Genomic DNA, 18845 nt, shown 5'->3' with positions numbered 1-18845 from the left:
CGAAGTCGTGGGAAAGAAACAGAAACAGCTGGGGCACTGGGCCTGGTAGCCTCGGAGTCACTCTGCCTGGCAGACTAAGAGGCCTGCATCTAAGCCTGCCTGGAAAGCACAGGATGCAAGCTCAGACCAGCAGGGCATGGAACTGACCAGTCGTCCCCAGATCCCAGCCCCGCAGGCACATGCCACGTGGGCTCTGCCACCCTTACTGGTGCCTGTCAGTGAACCAGCAGGGCCAGACTCGACCTCCAGGCACGGCACAGCCAGCCAGGACCTGCTACCCACTGCCCGTCCCTCCCCACACACAGCAGAAGCAGCAAATGGCCCAGAGTTCAGCTCTGATCAAGAAGGAAGTAAGCAAGTATGAACTCCCAAGACTGGCCAGCTGGCAGCTGGGATGGGAAGAGGGGTGAGAACACTCCGTTTCTTCCAGGCAGCCTAAAGCTCCACTGTGGTGTGCAGAGACAGAGGGGGCTTGGCAGGTGGGGTTGCTGGGCATCTGCTGCTGACCAGGTAGGTAGGGTGGTCCTTTCAGCTGCTATGCTGGAGGGATTCCTTTTTTTTTTGTTTGTTTTTGTTTTTGTTTTTGAGACAGGGTCTCACTTTGTTACCCAGGCTGGAGCATAGTGGTGCAATCATGGCTCACTGCAGTCTCTACCTCCTGAGGTTCAAGTGATCCTCCTACATAGCCCAAGAATCTGGGACTACAGGTGTATGCCACCACGCCCAGCCAATTTTGTATTTTTTGTAGAGATAGACTTTCCCTGTGTTGGCCAGGATGGTCTCGAACTCCTGAGCTCAAGCAATCCACCCACCTTGGCTTCCAAGTGTTAGGATTACAGGCGTGAGCCAACATGCCTGGCCTGGAAGGATTCCTTTGTGGATGTTGAAACCTAGGAGAGTTGAGGGGTGGGGCTGAGGGTACCTTTACCTCCCCCATCCCTGCGGGGCCCTGGGTTGCTGCAGACTAGTGTCCAGACCCACCCTTCCTGTCCCCCCTGGTTTGGGGACCAGAACCAGGACTCAAGGCCCCAGTCTGTCCTTGCTCTTTGGGGCCTTGGGCAAGTCACTCAGCATTGCCAAGTGGCTGATAATGAACTGGACAGTCTGGTATTTTAGCTTCCTGTCCCACAAAACAAATAGAAGCCCAAGTATATTGTAAATAAGATTTCTTTTTGCAGATAAAACTAGACTCCAAGCCCTTTTACACTTTTGCAGCCTAACTGCCCCCTGCAACCGCCTGCCCACTCGTGTGTCCATGGGCCCCTCCTAACAAGGCCCAGACCAAGGCCTCGGGAAAGATGCCCCATCCCCAAGGGGCTAAGCATTCCTGGTGAATGTTAGAAATCTTCCTTCCAGAGAAGGGTCAGGGAGCTGGTGTGGAAGGGCTTCCTCCTGGGGTGAAGGAGGTCAGGGTGCACACCTGCTGGCCTTTCCTCACCCAGAGGCCAGCCCAACGCCCTGAGCGTAACAAAGACAATCACCTCTTGAAAGGGCTCGCATTGATTGTACTTTATTGATGTATTACAGGAGGTAAGGACTTTCTGCTTAAAATATTTAAAATTTACATGTGTACACATACACATGTTCCCCCACCTGTGGGGAAGGGCGAGATGACTCTGCATAGAGGATGGAGGAGGAGGAGAGAGTGTAGACAGAGGGCCCTTGACCCCTACAGGGGCAGTGGGATAAGGAACAGAGTGGGGCAGAAGGTAGGTTATTAAGAAGCATCTTGCTTACTGACATGAAGCCACATGCCCAGCGAGAGCACGGATGAGGCCTCATAGGCATAGAGGAGGCCCTTGGAGGGCGGGCACACAGTGCCCAACTAGCCAGCCAAGGCCAACGTCCCAGGGGTAGGGCGGAAGTGGGGTGGCGTGCACAGGGCACCCAGCCCAGGCCTCTGCTGCCCCCACCTCTCTCCCCACCCTCCGAGAGAAAAGACGGTTTGGGCCTCAGCCATGGACTGACGCCGTTACCGGCAGCGTCTCCTTAAACTACAGAGATACAATGTGTATCAACAGGGTGATCGTTTCTGACCCACTCAGGCAGACAGCTAGAGGTGCTGCATGGGCCAGAACCAATCCTACAGTATCTTTGGTTTGTGGGTTTCCTTCCCAACTTGAATCCTCCCTCTGTCCAGTCTCTGGGGTGGGCCTCAGGGCTGGGAATGGGCTGCTCGATGGCCCAAGGCCCAGCCTGACAGCCCGTGGAGGCTGGGGGTGCTGCCCTTTCCAGCCACGGGCAGCTTACTCACTGGGGTGCTGGGACTTGTAAGAGAGGATCTCGGCAGCCAGCTGCTGGGGGTCCAGGAGCTGCGGGAAGCGCCCCATCACGGCCTCCACCAGGTGCGGGGGAAACACACCACACAGCTTGGTATACACGCTGGCCTGCTCCTTGGCCAGGCTGCCTGCCCTGCCCCATGGGCTCCTGCCAGCCCCTGGGCTCTGCACTGGGGGCTCTTGAAGGACTGGTGTGGGTGGGGGCAGTGGGTACGGTTCAGACCAGTACTCTCGAGGTGGAAAGGCAGGGGGCGGAGGTGGGTAGTCGGCAGGGACACTGAAGTGGCCAGCACCCATGGCCCGGCCAAAGGCAGAGAAGGCCGCAGTGGCTGGGAGCTCAGATCCATAGGGACCGTAGCCCGTGTAAGGGGCTCGGCGTGGGCCCGGCTCACCAGGGCCTCCTCCTCGAACCCCCCACAGTTCCGACATCTGGCTTTCCAGGGAGCCAATGCCCGAGTCCAGGCAATCCTGGGAGACGTATGGGAGTGAGTCCAGAGTCTGCGGGAGCCAGTCCGTGGGCCCGAAGCTGCTGCCACTGCCCCCGCTAGGTGGGAGGCTCCTGCCTGATGGCGCATAGGTCTGTGTTAGACCCTCCTGGCGGGGCCCTGGGGATCCCTGGGCCCCCAGCTTCTTCCCATCCAGGCTGCACTGCTCACTCTCTGTTAGCAGAGAACTGGACTGGGATGAAGGTGAAGGCCGCCGGCCACTTTTGTCCTTGCTTGGGGCCCTGGGGGGTGAGAGGAGAGCATTGGCGCGGAGCTCATCTGCCACAGAGCGCTGGGGGCAGCTTGGCCGCTCTGGGTGGAAAAATCGGCACTTGATCCCGTAGGTGCATTTCCTCCCTGGAAGAGGAATCAAGAGGGACTCTAAGCAGAGGCACTTCAGAACCAGGGGTGAGAGCAGGGAAGGGGTGGCACAGGAAATGGGGTTGGGTGGTCCAATGGTAGAGGTCCCCAAGAGGAAAACAGGGCATAGGCAGACAGGTGAGAGGAAGGGCAGGAGTGAGGAAGGCCGGGGAGGGCAGGCTGGGTTCCGTACCATAGGGACACGGCTGCTTCCTGTGCTCCAAAGTGAGTGGCTTCTTACGCAGGAAGTTGTCCAGGCTGGGCCCGTGCCGGCCCAGTGGGTCATCGGGAGGCATAAACCTGCAGAGGGTGCAAAGAACTCTCTGGAGGTGGAAGCCATGCAGGGACTTCTAATTGCTGAGAAGGGGCCGATGGCAAGCCTTGCTGGGAAGAACAGGAGAGCGACACCTAAAATAGGGGCCTGTCCAGGACCCCCTAAAACTGTTCTCTGGGTGGGATCATACCAAGGGAGGAGAAAGGGATCCCCGGTCTAGAGGGCCACAGCCCATGGGCACCTTTAGGGGAACACTCTCTGAGGTCGTCGGGGGGATGGTAGCCCGTACCCACTGGCCCATGGCCTCTGCTCGAGAGATGCCATGTTGGTTCGTAGAGAGGCCACCTGGAACCCCAACCACATCCCCTCATAAGTGCTACGGCTCTACCTCCCAAATTAGCCACTCTCTCCACCCTACAGCCTGCCTGGTCCTGGTCTGATTTTGCCTATGTGGTGAGCTGTCCGTCTCACTCTAAAAGCTGCCTGGAGCGAAGACCACAACCTCCCATGGCTGCAGGGCCTCGCAGAGCCCAGCCCCCAGCTCCACCCCTGCCAGGGGCATCTCTGGCTTCCCCTGTGGACCCCAAGTCCATCAGGGTCTCTGGGAGGAACATACTTGTCACTGACGAAGGAGTACATGAGCAGCCGCTCCTCGATGAAGCGCTTCCACTCCTGCCGCTCGCCCTGGAGGTCACGGTACGTGTCGTTGGAAACCACGATCCCATCAGATTCATAGGCCAGCTTCACGATGAATCTGTCGTCATAGCACACCACCCGCTTGCCACCCACGCGCCGCGATGGTGTGAACACCAGGATCTTCTTCTTCTCCAGTTCCCACAGGATGTGCTGGTCTGGGAGGTGACAGGCACACACAGGTCAGGGCCCAGTGGGACCCAGAGCCAGGCCTACAGGGCTCCCTAACCTGCTGGTGGCCATACACAGGAGCTGTTAACGCCAAGGTCACAGGGGCAAGAACTAGCTCTGCCGAGGCCTCTTCCACACCCCAGCCCCTCCCTTGGCCCGGCATAGTTTGCTGCCTGAAGACCAAGAACATCTGAGCACAGGTGGCAGGGCCTGCATGGCAAAGGCTCCAAGCACAGAGCTGGCCTTGCTCCTTTTCTCTCTCTGGACATCAGGCCTGTTCAAGCCAGATGTGGTCTTGGCTTTGGCTTTCATCCAGCCTGTTCTGAGGGGTCCGTGAATGAGCCCCAGCTTGCTCTGGGGTGGGAGAAGTATTTTGGCTCTGTCCCTTGCATTGCCAGGACAAGGTTGCTAAATCCCATGGTGGGGAAAGGTCAGGCCACTCACCAGGCCCCACCTGGGGAGCTGCTGGGACCACAGGGACACAGATGTGAGCAAGTGGAAAGGGCCCCTCTTCCTGGAGCCTGCAGTCCCAGACAGCCTGCCCCCAGATCTCAAGACTTCTAGAGAAACGGATTCAGTTTTTACCTCCAAAAGCTGGGGGCTCTTGCAAGAACAGTGGTAACAGCTAACATACACTGAACGTCTACCACGTGCCAGGTACTCTTCTCAGCACTTAACCATGTGTTAACTTATACAATCTCATGAGGAAGGAGCTGCTGTCAACACCCCCCGCCGACACTGACCCCATGTTTCAGATGAGGAGCACGTGGAGTGGGGCTAACAGAGATCCCTGCCCAGGCCAGGGCGCCAGGAGGGGACAGAGCCAGGATTCCAACTCTGGTTGTCTTGACTCGGAGCCCACAGGCTTAACCACTATGTGGCACTGCCCCTCTACCACTGGGGAGGTTGAAAGAGCGACCCGCCCACCAGTAGGATGAGGGAGGGGCCCCACATCTGAGGCAGAAGACTAGACAAGGTGACCTCCAATGACCACTGTTCAGAGCAGGTTGCTAAGGACAGAAAAAACTGAGAAAAGAAATGCTGGTCCCTGCTTGAGTTCTAGAAGTTAGGCCACTCCCAGAGGGTCTCTCCTGGGGAGAACCAGGGCTGCTGGGGCAGTAAGACCATCCCACCTCCAGAGGCAGCACTCACCTGTGATGGGCACATCGGGCCGAGGCTGCTCCTTCCTCCAGGATGGCACAAACACTGTGATGTCTGTGTGGCCCCGCTCCAGAAACCAGTTCACCGCCAGCAGGATGCCCCGGCAGGAGAAGACCTCCTTGTTCCCATGGCTGGGAGGGAGAGGAGGACAGGGTTAGCCCACACTGATGGCCAGCCTGCCACCCCCTAGGCCTGAGCAGGAGGAGGGGGGCTGTCACACCCCACCCCTGCCCTGGCTTTGGTGGTGGTGGTGAGCAGCCCCTTCCCCTTTGGAATCACCAGCCCCTTCCTCTTTCCCCAGGGCTCAGGCCCTGGCCCTCTGCAGGTGGGGCCCAAGGCCAAGGCCTCCATTCCCAGTGCCAGTTCCCACAACTCCAGGATGGCCAGGCCCCGCTGGGACTTTCCCTGAGGCTCCATCTCCTGAAAGTGAGGAAGCGCCCAGGAAGCTGGCAGCACTGCTCCCCACGGTGGGGGAGGGCCAGGCCACTTGCAACACACCTGGGGGTGGGGGAAAGGTGCCGGGAGACTTCTGGTTCCTGCCCCACCCGGCGAGCTGCCGGGACCACAGGGACAGACGTACACATGCACACTGAGTCACCACCCCTCCCTCGCCTCTTGCAGCATGGGTGGGGGCGGGGGAAGCACCAGCTGGGCTGACTGAGGAGAAACCAGATTGTTCCGGATTAAAGTTCAGTCCTCACACACACCTCAGGGACTGGGGCCTGAGAAGGGCAAAGGGGAAGGGGCTGGCGACTCCAGCCTTCAGTGTGGGACAGAAAGTGCCAGAGTGGAGCAGGCTCCCCTTTCAGTCTGAAAGTGAAAGGATACGGCTTTTCCTCCCAAGATGGCAATCCCCCCAAACGCCTGTTCACCCCAAGGCTGAAAGACCATCAGGAAGACACCGGGGGACTCTTAGTAAGGACAGCTGAGTGAGGCACGGGCCCTGCCTTGGTCTCAGACCAGGCCGTACCCCACCCACAGGTGGCTGCACCCAGAAGGGCACCTGGCGGGGTTCCTGGGCTGCTGCAGCTCTCCATTCCTCTATCTGAAAACGGGCCCAGCAGTCTGCAGTGTCCTTAAGACGGGTCAGTCAGCTTTCCTGGTGGCTTCAGGCCAAAGATGGCCCTGCAAAGTAGGGGTTCCAACTGGATTTCCTGGGGGATGGAGGACTGGGGCTTGGGGCTCCCAGGTAACACTAAGTGTCATGGAAGAGCTCCTAGGACCAGCAGCCCCACCTCTCACTGCCCCCTCAGTGAACAGCTTAGACTCTCATATTTGGCAAATAAAACAGAATAAATGTTACGCAAAAGAGGCAAGTCCAGGGCCGACCACATCCTGTGGGTGTCTTTAATGGGAGTGGGGGAGGTAAGGGGTGATAGCTGGAGCCTTAAGAGAAGGTAGGGCAGCTGGGGGCCATGGAGGCTGTTTGGGGGCAAGGCTGGGGCACCAGGGTCTGAAGGTCTCTAAATTGTAGGGGAGACAAAGTCCAGCCCAGGGCAGCACTCATCCTCCCCTGGTCCCCCGCCCCATCTGCCAGCCTGCTTATAAGAAAAGTTCCCATTTGCTGAGAGCTGTGAACCAGGCCCTGTTCTAAGTGCCTAACACTGAATCATCAGCAAGCTTGTGAGGAGGGCACTATACCACCATCATCCCCTTCCCTGTTTTTCAGATGAAAACTGTGGTCCAGAGAAGGCAGCTTAGTCACCAGGGTCACATAGCAGTAACGGTGGAACAGCGATGCAGGCCCAGGACCTGTGCCTATCACCACCCTGTACATTAATGCTCAGGTAGGTATAAAGGCAGACAGACCCTGATCACAGGGAATGAGCAGGGATTCGCAGGCACCGAGCTCCCACTGGCAGCCAGATATATGGCTTCATTCTTACAGGGCTTGCTACTGTGAAGGAAAGGAAGGCTCTGGGACTCATCCAAGGTCACCTGGCTAGTGGTAAGAGACATTCAGAACTGGAACCCAGGTCTGGGCCACTTGGTTGCCTTCCTGTCTCTAACAGAAGACCCAGAATTTATTTGGGAGAACAAAGCTCCCAAAATTAAGTTTAAACAAAGTGTGTTCTAAGAGACAGGCGGCGAACGGGAGAAACAATGCCGGGGGCAAACTCCTGCTCTTCCTTCAAAATGCTTGTGAGATGTCACTGCCTCTGAGAAGCCTTCCCTGACCTGCCACAATGGGTCAGGTCCCTGGTCTGTGTCTTCACAATGCCCAGTGCTTCCCCCATCACATCACCCCCTTCCCTGGGCCTTCTGCCCTGCCTCTCAAAACCATGGCAGCTGGGTCACCCCAGGCCCAGCTCCTTCTCTCAGGTATGCAGTGTGCGCATGTATCCACCCACCCGCCTCCCTCCGGGCACGTGATCCTAGGCTGGTATCTTGGAGCCTTGGGAACTAATGGGATGCCAGGGCTCCCAGGGCAGTGCACTGCCTCTGGGCATTGAAAATCTTGGCTGGGGACAAGTCGGTCCTCAGCAGCCCTAGCACCTGAATATTCCCTCAGCAGATGGAAAAACTGTGATCAGTGGGTGCTATCAGAGCCCTCTTGGTAGAGGACATGAGGCCTGGAGTGCCCCTCTACAGCTAGCTTTAGTCTGTTTCACTGCACTGGAGGAAGCGCTGCTGGCACAGGAAAACCAGACATCCCTGCCCCCACCCCAGTCCTCTTTGCCCGTAAGGTCAGGGTCCCCCAGCCTGGCGAAGCAGACACTGATAGGAAGTGTGTGTAGAAGACTCCAGCTAGACTGCTCCTGCCCCAGGACAGAGGGCAGGGCTGGGCCAGCCTCCCCAGGTGAAAAGATATGCCTGGGCTGGGCCTGGTGAGTGGAGAAAAATTCCCTTAGAAGGAAACAGAGGTGAATTTCCCCATAATTTGCATATGATGGATGGGGGCTAGCCCGCCTGCCCCTGGGGAGGAGGGTGGCCGGGGCAGGAACCGAGTAGCAGCTGAGACAGGAAGTTTGAGGCTGGAATTCCCCTCCTGCCACTACCCCAGCTCAGAAACCCCCGAGGTGGGTGCGTAGCTCTGCTTCTCAGGAGCAGGCTCCTCTGAGCACCCCCCAACATCACAGCCCCTCCTCCCATGTCCCTCCTCCTTCTGGATACAAACACACACCGCACTCGGCTGCTCCCAGGGCTCGGCTGCTCCCAGGGCTCAGCCGCTCCTGGTCCACGCCTCCAGAGGAAGGAGTCACACAGATCCAACCTAGCTCCTAGCCCAGCCACATGAGGCTGGACACTGAGAGGGACCCCCCCCCCCAGTCTCGAAGCACAGGCTGTAACCTGCTGCCTCTTGGCATAGAAACTGGATTTTCTCAGCCTCCCACCCAGGCTCAGCCCAAGTCAGAGAGAGGAAGACTGGCCTGAAGGTGACAGAAGGAGGGAAGAGGCCTCAGCTGCATGCCTGCTGAGCCGGGCCAGGGCCAGCTGGACAGTGAACTTGTCCCACGGGGGCCACAAATCAGAGAGGGCAGAGGCCGATGTCATGCCAGCCTTGGGTAGCCCACCTAGGAGCTCCCTCGGGGCAGCCAGAAAAGCAGCCCTTCCCAACCCCGTGTCTGGGGTCTCCCCATCCATGCCAACAGGAACTTTTCCCTGTGAGCCATCCACCTAACACTGACTCATCAGCCTGCCTTGGAAGGAACTGGGAAAAAGTTGGGCCGGAGGGTGGGGCCTGGATTGACAGGAGAAGTCTGGGTTCCCCAAGGTCAGCAGCAGCCCTGGCTTCCCCCTCTGCCCCTACCTTCCCACCCCATTCCTGTGCTTGGGGATGGGGGTGGGAGTCACTGGGGGCTGAGTCCTGGCTTTGGCCCTGGGGAACCTCCAGAGACCAGTCCAGCCCAGGCTGCTTCAGCTGAATCAGTGGGGATCCAAGTCGCAGCTCACCTGAGGCCAGAGTATTAGGCCACTGGCCCACAACCCATGTAAAACTGGACCTAGCCTTGAGGTCACTCTTGGACATAGTCGCTGGACCTGTTTTCGTGGGAGCCTAGGTCTGAGACAAGAAGGCCTCAGAAGCCCAGCCCCTGAAATAACAACAACTGCTTACTACCACTGCCTACTACCACTACTTTGGTTCCCGAACGCTTGCTCCTCTCCAGGATCCGCCTAACCCCTCCTCACAACACCCACCTGAGGAGATCAGGTTCAGAGGGTGAGTGAGCTGCTGCCCAAGGGTTGGTCCCCTTTACAGCCCTGCCTCACATTACAGAAGAGGAGCCGAGACAGTGCTGGCCTCAGGGAGGCACCCACAGCATAAGGCGAGCTCTGTGGACAGAGGGACCTGGGCTGGAACCCTGCCTCTGTCACCAGTAGCACGACCCTAGGCAAGCCTCATAAAAGGCTTTCCCTCCCTCTAGACCAGTCCCTAAGAAGACAGTCACTCCTTCCAGCCCACCAGAGCTGCAGACAGTCATCCTTCCATGTGTCCTGGCCACAGGAGAGATGCGAACCTCATGTGTCTCGGCCACAGAAGCGACACTTACCTCATGGCTACGTTGCTCCCGTCGATGACCACTGGTCTTAGGTCACTGCCCTCCTTGTCCTCCTCTGGGAGTGGAGGTTCCAGGTTGGGAGCCTTAGGGGTGCCCCCACCCCGCGGGACTAGAGGGAGCTGAGGGCAGGGGTCCGGTGAGGCCTGGCGTTCCCGTTCGGTGGCCGTCCCGTGTTTCACCAGCTCGCCCAGCACCGTGTTGGTGTCTGCCTGGACGCCCAGCTTCTGTAGGACGCTGTGGATCTCCGAGGATGAATAGCCCAGCTTCCGGAAGAAGTCCACCTTCATCTGCAGTTCCACCGCCGAGGCCTCCTCAGCTGCCGGCTCTTGGGCTGGCCTGGGGGTGCCCTGACGGCTGTGGCTATGGCTGTCCTCAAATTCCCACAGACTCATGGTGGGGCTGGCTTCCAGGACAGGCTTCTCTCCACAGGGGCCACTCATAGCTCAGACTCCTGGAAGGCACCACGCCACAGCTCCTACTGAACAACCAACAGGGTTAGGGACGGGGAATAGCGCTCTCTCCCACCCTCCCTCCCATCACCACACCCAGCAGATGAGGGATGGGTGGCACTACACACTACATCATGTTATTAGTTCAGGTTGTCCTCTCAAAAGCTCTCCCAGCTAGGCATTCCCATTCCCATTCTATAAAGGGAGAAACTGACGCACAGACATTAAAAACTTGCTCAAGGTCATCCAGCTGTTAGCTGGTGGCTCGAAGATCGGAACTTAGTCTGAACTAAGACTAGAACTGCCCCAGCTGGAAAGACTCGAATCCTCACGCCAACCCAGGGGGCCCAGAAGGCGGGACGGGGTTTTCAGATGGAATCTTGGGGTTGGAAGTGCGTTGCGAGGCCCGGGGCTTCCCCACTGAGGCCATCGCTTTCGCCCACCCGTCCGGCACTCAGAGCTCAGGCCCAAGCAGCGCAAGGCCAGTGGCCGGACTCCCGGAGCCGGGGAGGGCAAGTTTCCGGGGTGACCCGCGGGGAGAAAAGTTGCTGGGAAACTCTGGTTGGCTGCCGGGAGCTGGTGACGCCGAAGCTGTCCCGGCCCGAGACCCGAGCCCGCTCGGCCCCCGATCCGGACCCTGGTGCTCTTCTCCGGCTCTCTCAACTTGGGCTAAGTTGGAGGGGTACTGAGGCCCGGCGGGCTGGATAACAGGACCCCGCCCTTCCCTTCCCCTCCCCTCCCCTCCCCTCGGCTCGGACCCCGCCGGAGCGCTCCCTGCCGCCTCCCCGCCGAGGCCCGCGCCCCGCCGCGCCTCACCCCGCCGAGCGCCAGCCGCGGCCGGCGGCGTCTCCATGGGGCCGAATCCCGGGGGCAAGGCCAGCGGCTCCTTTATATGGGGCGGCGCGCGGGCAGGTGGTGGTGAAGCGCTGACGCGGAAGCGGGCAAGGGGCGGGGCCGTCCGGAACCGGCCTGGGGGCGGAGCCTCGAGTCCCTTCCTGCTCCGCCCCTCGCGTCGCGGCCCCGCCCCCGCGGCCGCTGCGCGCCGGACGGGGCCAACCAGGGCGTCAGGGTCCTGGGGACGCCGCCTCAAGGCCGCGGCGGCGATGAGCTCCGAGCGGGACGCTGAGCGGCCCGAACGCGCAAGATAAGCACGGACTGAACCAGGTACACGTACCTGCCGGGGACGCACTGACCGAGGTGCGGACGGCGGTACCAGGACAAGTAAAGCCGCGAACACTCGGACCTAAGAACTTGACAGGTACACCCTGCCTGATGAAGCTACGGCCAGGTGCGCATCGAGTGAATCAGGTACACAGAGGTTGGTCCACGCACCTTGGAGGCAGGTCCATGGTTATAAAGACAGGTACATCCAGACAGACCCTTTCCAGATGGAGTCAGGCCCCCTCAAGACACACTGTGCTTGAAGCCATCACACAGAGGTGGGCCACCCCCAGGGACAGGTACACTTTTCCTGAAATCTGTACCTTACTAGGACCGAAAGGCAGGTTCAACCAGCAGATGCACAATGACCGAGGCAGAAAACCAGGCAAAAGAGGGCCATTTACCCCAATCACCACGTGAGTGTCCACACGAGAATTCTGTCACCCACACGGCAGAACTCACTGACCGCCCCCACTGGAGGAACACCCTTGCTCCGTGAAGATGCTTTTAGTTTCCCAGGTCAGACCTGATTTCTCGCATGAGCACTACACTTTACTGTAGCTACTCGCCAGCTTACAGACAGAGGTCATTATGCTGATGTTACCCTTGAGAAATTCTGCAAAGGCTAAACTGCCCCAGCTGGAAAGACTCGAACCAGGATGGAGAGCTCCTATTCTAGTGCTCCTATTATTTGCCGTTTTGTGAACCACGGGTGATTGAGGGCAGAGGGGAGCCTGGCTTCCAGTGTGTGTGTGTGTGTGTGTGTGAGAGAGCGAGAGAAAACACAGGGCCCACACGCTGGAGGACAGAGCCGCATGCCATCAGTGCTTACCATGTGCCAGTCCTTTCTTACATTCTCTCTACTTCATCATAGGCATGTGTCCTATAAGTGCTAGTGTTATAATAAATACTTGTTTATTATAAAAGACACCATAGACACAACTGTACATGTACAGCTTAAAGGATAATAGTAATAATTTAAAAAGCCATGTATCCATCACTTAACTTAAAAAATAGACCAGTGCCAGTACCTTGAGGCCCTCTGGGTGCCCCCATCACAGCCTTCCCCTGACATCCTGAAGAACTAGTTTCCTGAATTTTAATTGTGCTAGTCATTCTCTTGCTTTTCTTGTAGTTTTACCACCTTTGTATGCATCCCTAAATGGGATATTGTATAGTTTTGCTGTTTTTTACTTTGTGTAAATGGAATCATTCCATAATTATGTGACTTCCTTTTTCATATAGGATTATATTTTCAAAAATCCATTTTGATTGCCTGCATACCTGTAATTTATTTTACTACTGAATAGTGTCCCGTTTTATGAATATACCACTGGTTACTTATTCATTCACCTGTTGTTGGATGTTGTTTCTAGGATTTTTTTTCTATTAGAAAGACTGTGCTTTGGATATTCTTGTATGTATCTTAATGCAATTTTACAGCGGAGGAAATGCATGTTCAGAGATTCAGAAAGGTGAAGTCACTTGCTCAGGTTCTGGGGGCTGGTGGAGCTGGAACTCATGTAGCTCTCTCCAAGGCAGTCCATCTCCCCATCCACACCTGCTTGTTTGGGAGGCCACCAAAGACCTCAGGGAGGCAGGCATGTGCGTCTCTAGCTGGGCCCTGAGGCTGTTCCTCTGGGCTTGCCTGCCCCTACCTAGCCGTGTTCCTGCTTTGTTGCCTGGTCATCTTTGAAGACCCCAAAGTGTTCCCTTCTCTGTGCCCCCCAGGCATAGCAGCTCCAGGGGCTTGGCAACCTGAGGAGAGAGGAAACACAAGGCCCCCTGCCATGTACAGCTCACATCCCTTGCTGGGCACCTCACATGCTTGCTGTCACTCCAGCTGAGTACAGTGCTGGCCGCACCCCTAACCTCACAAAAGCCCCTTTTACAGATGAGAAGAGCTCAGTTATGTTAAGCATTTATTTGCTATAGTAACTACCTTTACGATAGTAAAAATATTAAGTGATGTGTCCAGGTTAATAATGATAATGACACTACTAATCAATCACAGAGATAATGCCTCCTATTTATAGAGTGCTCACTGGGTGGTAGGCACAGGCCAGTGCCTTGCAGACACTTTCGGGCCTCTGCTCTGCTTCTTCTTTGGTTCAGAGTATCCTTCCCTCCCTGCCACCCAGCTGCTTGCTAGCCAGTTCCATTCATCATTTGGATGATGTCACGTCCTCTGTGAGGCCAGCCAAGACTCCTTTGATGCTGGTTGTACCCTCCTAAGTGTCCCCACAACACCCTGCCTATGTCCCAATGTGGTAGGTTGTCTTTGCCAGCCTAGGACCTCCTCTGGAGCTGCAACAAGACCAGACTCTGCTCCTGCTCCCAGACCCTCTGCTGCCCAGCCCTGTGCCAGTAGGAGCCAGCAGGACCAGGCGATGAGTCATGCTGCTCCCTGCCCTCCCAGAGAGAGCCACAGTCTCACTGTTTTCCGGCTCATGTTCCTTCCCAAGAAGCTGACTCTCTTCTACAGAACCCAGGGCTTCTTCGGGGAACCCCTGCTCCATTTACAGCTGGGTTTTGCAAACTTTGGCCCTAATCCCTAGGAATCCTCTGATGCCAAGCCCACACAAACCCCTCCGCCTCTCATACGCCTGTCTTGGCAGCTGGACGGGGTAACTTCCTTCCTGGAGCCTGCCTGGCCTCCCACCATCTATCTGCCTGTGCCCAGGCAGCCTAGATGGGGTCTGCAAAGCATGTGGACTGGTCACTGCCTGAGGGTGGTGGGGGGTTGGGAGGTGAGGTTGGAGAGGGAAAGGTCCCAGAAATGACCTTGACTTTCAGTTGCTTCACTGGGCAGCTCAGCTTAGGGAGGACCCGGGAACTGGGCTACCTCTGTAGAAAGGCTGGGCTGGCTGCCCTCAAGCCTTAGCAGAGTGCTGCTGAGGTGATGTTTAAATTCAGCAAGGCCTCCTGGAAGTGAAGAAAGGACCAGATCCCTCCCATGTTTGAGACTCCTGGTATATTTCAAAAAGACATGTCACAGCAGGGCTACAAAAATCAATGTGTGTTTTAAATGCTAACTGAACAAATTAACTCTTTTTTTTAAAAATCATGCACTCAAATGCAGTGCAATGTATTTGGACTATTGAAAAGATAATTGGAGAACTTGTTTTAAAAATACATTATTTCCTTGGAGAGATGGCTGACTTTTTAGGGCTGGGACAGCGAAAAGATGAGCCGGGAGTGTGTTGTGGTGCCAGGGAGTTAGGAAGCACTCAAAACGCAAAAGAATGGGAGTGCGTCAAAGAGATCCAGGAGCCAGAAGAGCTCCCTATGGCCAAAGCTGGAGCAAATGAGCAAGGGAATAAATAATAAGATAATACTGAATTATAACCCAAAGTATAAATAAATATTTATACTGATATAAATATATATTTTTTTGTTTTCAGAGCCAGGGTTTTGCTCTGTTGCCCAGGCTTGAGTGCAGTGCCATGATCGTAGCTCACTATAACCTTGAACTCCTGGGCTTAAACGATCCTCCTGCTTCAGCCTCCTGAGTAGCTAGGACTACAGTTGTGCACCACCAAGCCTGGAAAATTTTAAAAATTTTTTTGTGGAGATGGGGATCTCGCTATGTTGCCCAAGCTGGTCGTGAACTCCTGGCCTGAAACAATCCTCCACCTTGGTCCCCCAAAGTGCTGGGATTACAGGCATGAGCCACCACACCTAGCCCCGATTTAAAGAAATTGTTGGTTATAAACAATAACCAACTGAGGGAGAAGAGGTAAGTCTTCCTTACAGAAGAATTTCCAATAATAAATGCAGATTCTTTCTCCTCTAGGAGGTGGAGCTTAATTATTCCTTTCCCTTCCCTTTCCTGTACACTGGACTCAGGACTTGCTTCTAAATAATAGAGTAGGGAAAGAGAAGAATAGTAACTATGCAACAGAGAAACCTACAGACACCGCTTTAACCAAGGGCTCAAGGTTAACATCACCAGTGATAAGTCTAGTGGCTATCATGTAGCTAACTCTGCCCCATCCACACCATGACATATGACCAGAAGGATACTTCACCTCTGTGGTGTTCTTTCTAAAACCCTATAACCCCGGAGAAAAAGATCAGACAAACCCAAATTAAAGGATGTTCTGCAAAATACCTGACTAGGACTCCTCAAAACTGTCAAGGTTGTAAGAAGCACAGAAATAATTAAAGCATTGTGAAAAAGAAAAAAATCAAAAGCACAGAAAGACAGCAACAGCCATGGACCAGAGGACACCAGACATGCTGCCTAGATGCAGGATGTCACTCTAGGTCATGTCGTGGAGCAGAGAGAGCAGGAACAGAGAGGCTAGTGAAATCCAAATAAGGTCTGCAGTTATGTTACTAATGACGGACTAATGTGGGATTTTTGAGTTTTGAGAAATGTACCAGGGTGGTGTAAGATAACATTAGGGAAAACCGAAACTGGAGGTCGGGTATTCAGGAACTCTCTGTACTATCTTCGCAACTCTTCTGTAAACCTAAAGTTAATTCCAAAATTTAGAAATTAGGCTGAGGCAGGCGGATCACCTGAGGTCAGGAGACCAGCCTGACCAACATGGTGAAACCCCGTCTCTACTAAAAATACACAAATTAGCTGGGCGTGGTGGTGGACACCTGTAATCCCAACTACTTGGGAGGCTGAGGCAGGAGAATCACTTGAACTGGGGAAGCAGGGATTGAAGTGAGCTGAGATTGCACCACTGCACTGCAGCCTGGGCGACAGAGCGAGATTCCGTTTCAAGCAAACAAACAAACAAAAAACAAAAACAAAAACCCCGAATTCAGAAGTTTATTTGGTAACTTTACATATATATAGTTACCAAGAGAAATGTACCAGGGTGGTGTAAGATAACATTAGGGGAAACTGAAACTGGAGGACGGGTATTCGGGAACTCTGTACTATCTTCACAACTCTTCTGTAAACCTAAAGTTAATTCCAAAATTCAGAAGAGAGAGAGAGACATATATATATCTACCATATATATTATATATATTTACCATATATAATATATATTTGCCATATATTATATATATTTACCATATATATTATATATATTTAACATATATATTTTGTGTGTGCATGTATGTGTGTATATATAATTTTATGGGCCTTACAGATGGTGTGTTTTGGTGTTTTGGTGATAGGCCAACCATCTCTGTTCAGTTCTATTGGTCTGCATCCTGTGTCTGAGGACAATCCTACTTGGAGATAGCATCCGAAGTCTAAACTTGCAGCCTTTTTGTCTATGGAGCCCTGGCCAGCTCCTGTCTCTCCTCTTCTTCTCTCTCAACCAACCCCCATGCTGCTACCCCTCCTCCCTGTATCTGAACTCTCAAATCAGACTGCTAGAGCTAGGAGGTCTCATAGAGATACAGAGATTGATTAGGCTAAATCTTTTGTTTCTTTTTGTTTTTTTTTGAGATGGAGTCTCACTCTCGCCCAAGCTGGAGTGCAGTGGCACGATCTCAGCTCAGTGCAACCTCCGCCTCCCGGGTTCGAGCAATTCTCGTGCCTCAGCTCCCCACGTAGCTGGGACTACAGATGTGTGCCACCACACCTGGCTTTTTTATTTTCGTATTTTTTTAGTAGAGACGGGGTTTCACCATGTTGGCCAGGCTGGTCTCAAACTCCTGACCTCAAGTGATCCGCTGACCTCCACTTCCCAAAGTGCTAGGATTATAAACATGAGCCACCACACCTGGCCTTGAATCTTTTGTTTCATAGATGAGGAGACTGAAAGAGAAGGAGGAAAAGGACTTGCCCCTGGTCACGTTCAAGTTAATTTGGGCAGAGCCAGGAATGGGACTAGCCAGGCTTTCTCTGTCCTGGGATCCCTGGCCCCATTTGCCACAGAGATGTGGGTCAGACCCACACAGGTGCTCTGAAGTATTGGTGACTCACTTGGGGACCTGATTAGGGCAATGTTAAATTCAAAGGAAGGGCTGAATGCCAAGTATTAGTTGGGAAGAATGGTTTGGAGTGGAAATTTCCGCTTTGATCTCACTGTGCATGCCTTAACAGGTGAATCCCACCGGTTTTGAAGATCCAGGAAAAGGCATGGCCTGAAAGTGGATAAAAGATTGAGTCTGTCTCTGCCCCGTACTCTTACCCCCAGAGCTATTGCAGTAAAGGGGCCAGAGAGGATTCTGCAAAGCCCTGAGCGTGTGAAGGGGGTTGGGTCCCCAGTTTTGGGGTTGAACACTCCCTAATGTGCACTGGGGACACCACTCTGGTGATAAACTCAAAGCTGCTGGAGAACCCACATAGCCTTTCCTGAAGCCTAGAGAGGAGGGGATGGGGCTGAAGAGGCCCTGCTGCTGAGGCTGCTATGTGGACATTCCCACCTTTTGGCCTAGGAGGGGGAAGTGCCTCCCTTTCTGTGTTTCCATAATGAACTGGGATGGTCTGTGCCACCATTGTCTCCCCACCTGACTGTGGCTCCTTGAGGACGGCCCTGAGTCTCACTGTCCTCTGCATTCCCAGCACAGGACCTGGCACGGATGTTGGTAAATGTTTGCTGAGTCAATGCATGCCTGAGCTGAAGTGGTTCCAGTTATGTTTTGCTGTGTACATGTCTGTTGTACCCTCTTTGCCATGTCCAGCTCGTGGACCTCCCCTTGCATTTGAAAAAAGCAGTCACAGGGAAGTTGGCTGGAAGGGAGCTCAAGGCTCACCTGGGGTCTCCAGCTGAGCCATCTGTGAAGGTTCAGATGGGAGTGGAGAACTACAAGCTGAACATAGATGAACTTGCAACCAGGGCAGATCTAACCAGTCAGGAGCTTGCAGTGGCTGGGCTGACGTCTGCTCATGTGGTCAGTGTGGCCACCCACAGATGGGGTGGTCATAGTGAGCACCTCACAAGATATGGGGATCACTAATGCGCCGTTCACATGGTGGTCATCTGTTCTGATGGCAGTTAGAGATACAACTGGCCAGTGAACATGCTGTAGGAGACTTGCTGGTGCTGGTTGTCTCTCCTGCCCCCTTTGCTGGATTCCCTATTCCTAACGGTACTGGAAATTTCTCAGCCATGTAATCTGGTCAGAAAGGACCCTATTCCAGGGGTGGCGCCTAACTGCCTTAAGCAAATCAGAATATTTCTTTTTCTTTTCTTTTCTTTTTTTTTTTTGAGTTGGAGTCTCACTTTGTCGCCCAGGCTGGAGTGCAGTGGCGCGATCTCGGCTCACTGCAACCTCCACCTCTCGGGTTTAAGCAATTCTCCTGCCTCAGCCTCCTGAGTAGCTGGGATTACAGGCTCCTGCCACCACGCCTGGCTAGTTTTTGTATTTTTTTTTTTTTTTTTTTTTTT

General features: G+C 54.6%; 2 protein-coding genes and 1 long non-coding RNA gene across 5 annotated transcripts in view; 2 read left to right on the top strand and 1 right to left on the bottom strand.

The window, feature by feature from the left end:
* The window catches only part of MEAF6 (MYST/Esa1 associated factor 6), a 34843-nt gene extending 27731 nt beyond the window's left edge, over positions 1 to 7112 (top strand). The window contains exon 6 of the mRNA XM_025381368.1: positions 7093 to 7112. Coding sequence (XP_025237153.1) covers positions 7093 to 7096 — 4 coding nt within the window. The 3' untranslated portion in view covers positions 7097 to 7112. The remainder of the gene's footprint in view (positions 1 to 7092) is intronic.
* Positions 1485 to 11302, bottom strand: ZC3H12A (zinc finger CCCH-type containing 12A). Of its 3 annotated transcripts, none has more exons than XM_025381337.1 (6): positions 11191 to 11302; positions 9917 to 10403; positions 5415 to 5554; positions 4015 to 4249; positions 3318 to 3508; positions 1485 to 3121 (listed from the first exon to the last, which is right to left on the bottom strand). In XM_025381337.1, exons 5-6 carry the CDS (start codon positions 3418 to 3420, stop codon positions 2247 to 2249), a joined length of 978 nt encoding a protein of 325 aa, XP_025237122.1. In that variant the 5' UTR covers positions 3421 to 3508; positions 4015 to 4249; positions 5415 to 5554; positions 9917 to 10403; positions 11191 to 11302; the 3' UTR covers positions 1485 to 2246. The 3 variants fall into 3 exon arrangements, with proteins under 3 accessions (XP_025237122.1, XP_025237111.1, XP_025237116.1); XM_025381326.1 differs by having other exon boundaries at positions 3318 to 3424; XM_025381331.1 differs by having other exon boundaries at positions 3318 to 3424; positions 9917 to 10400.
* Positions 11303 to 11372: 70 nt separating this feature from the next.
* The window catches only part of LOC112622114, a 19630-nt gene continuing 12157 nt past the window's right edge, over positions 11373 to 18845 (top strand). Inside the window, exon 1 of the long non-coding RNA XR_003118946.1 lies at positions 11373 to 11682. This is a non-coding gene — a long non-coding RNA (uncharacterized LOC112622114). The remainder of the gene's footprint in view (positions 11683 to 18845) is intronic.

This window comes from Theropithecus gelada, chromosome 1 (assembly GCF_003255815.1).
Source record: "Theropithecus gelada isolate Dixy chromosome 1, Tgel_1.0, whole genome shotgun sequence".
NCBI lineage: Eukaryota > Metazoa > Chordata > Mammalia > Primates > Cercopithecidae > Theropithecus > Theropithecus gelada.
This window is presented reverse-complemented; position numbering and strand designations above follow the sequence as displayed.

Coding starts and splice junctions, on each gene's coding strand:
- ZC3H12A (XM_025381326.1), bottom strand. CDS start 10,365: ATGAGTGGCCCCTGTGGAGAGAAGCCTGTCCTGGAAGCCAGCCCCACC. Junction 5,555..9,916: donor GGGAGCAACGTAGCCATGAG/GTAAGTGTCGCT, acceptor TCTCCCTCCCAG/CCATGGGAACAAGGAGGTCT. Junction 3,425..4,014: donor TACTCCTTCGTCAGTGACAA/GTATGTTCCTCC, acceptor CACCCTCTGCAG/GTTTATGCCTCCCGATGACC.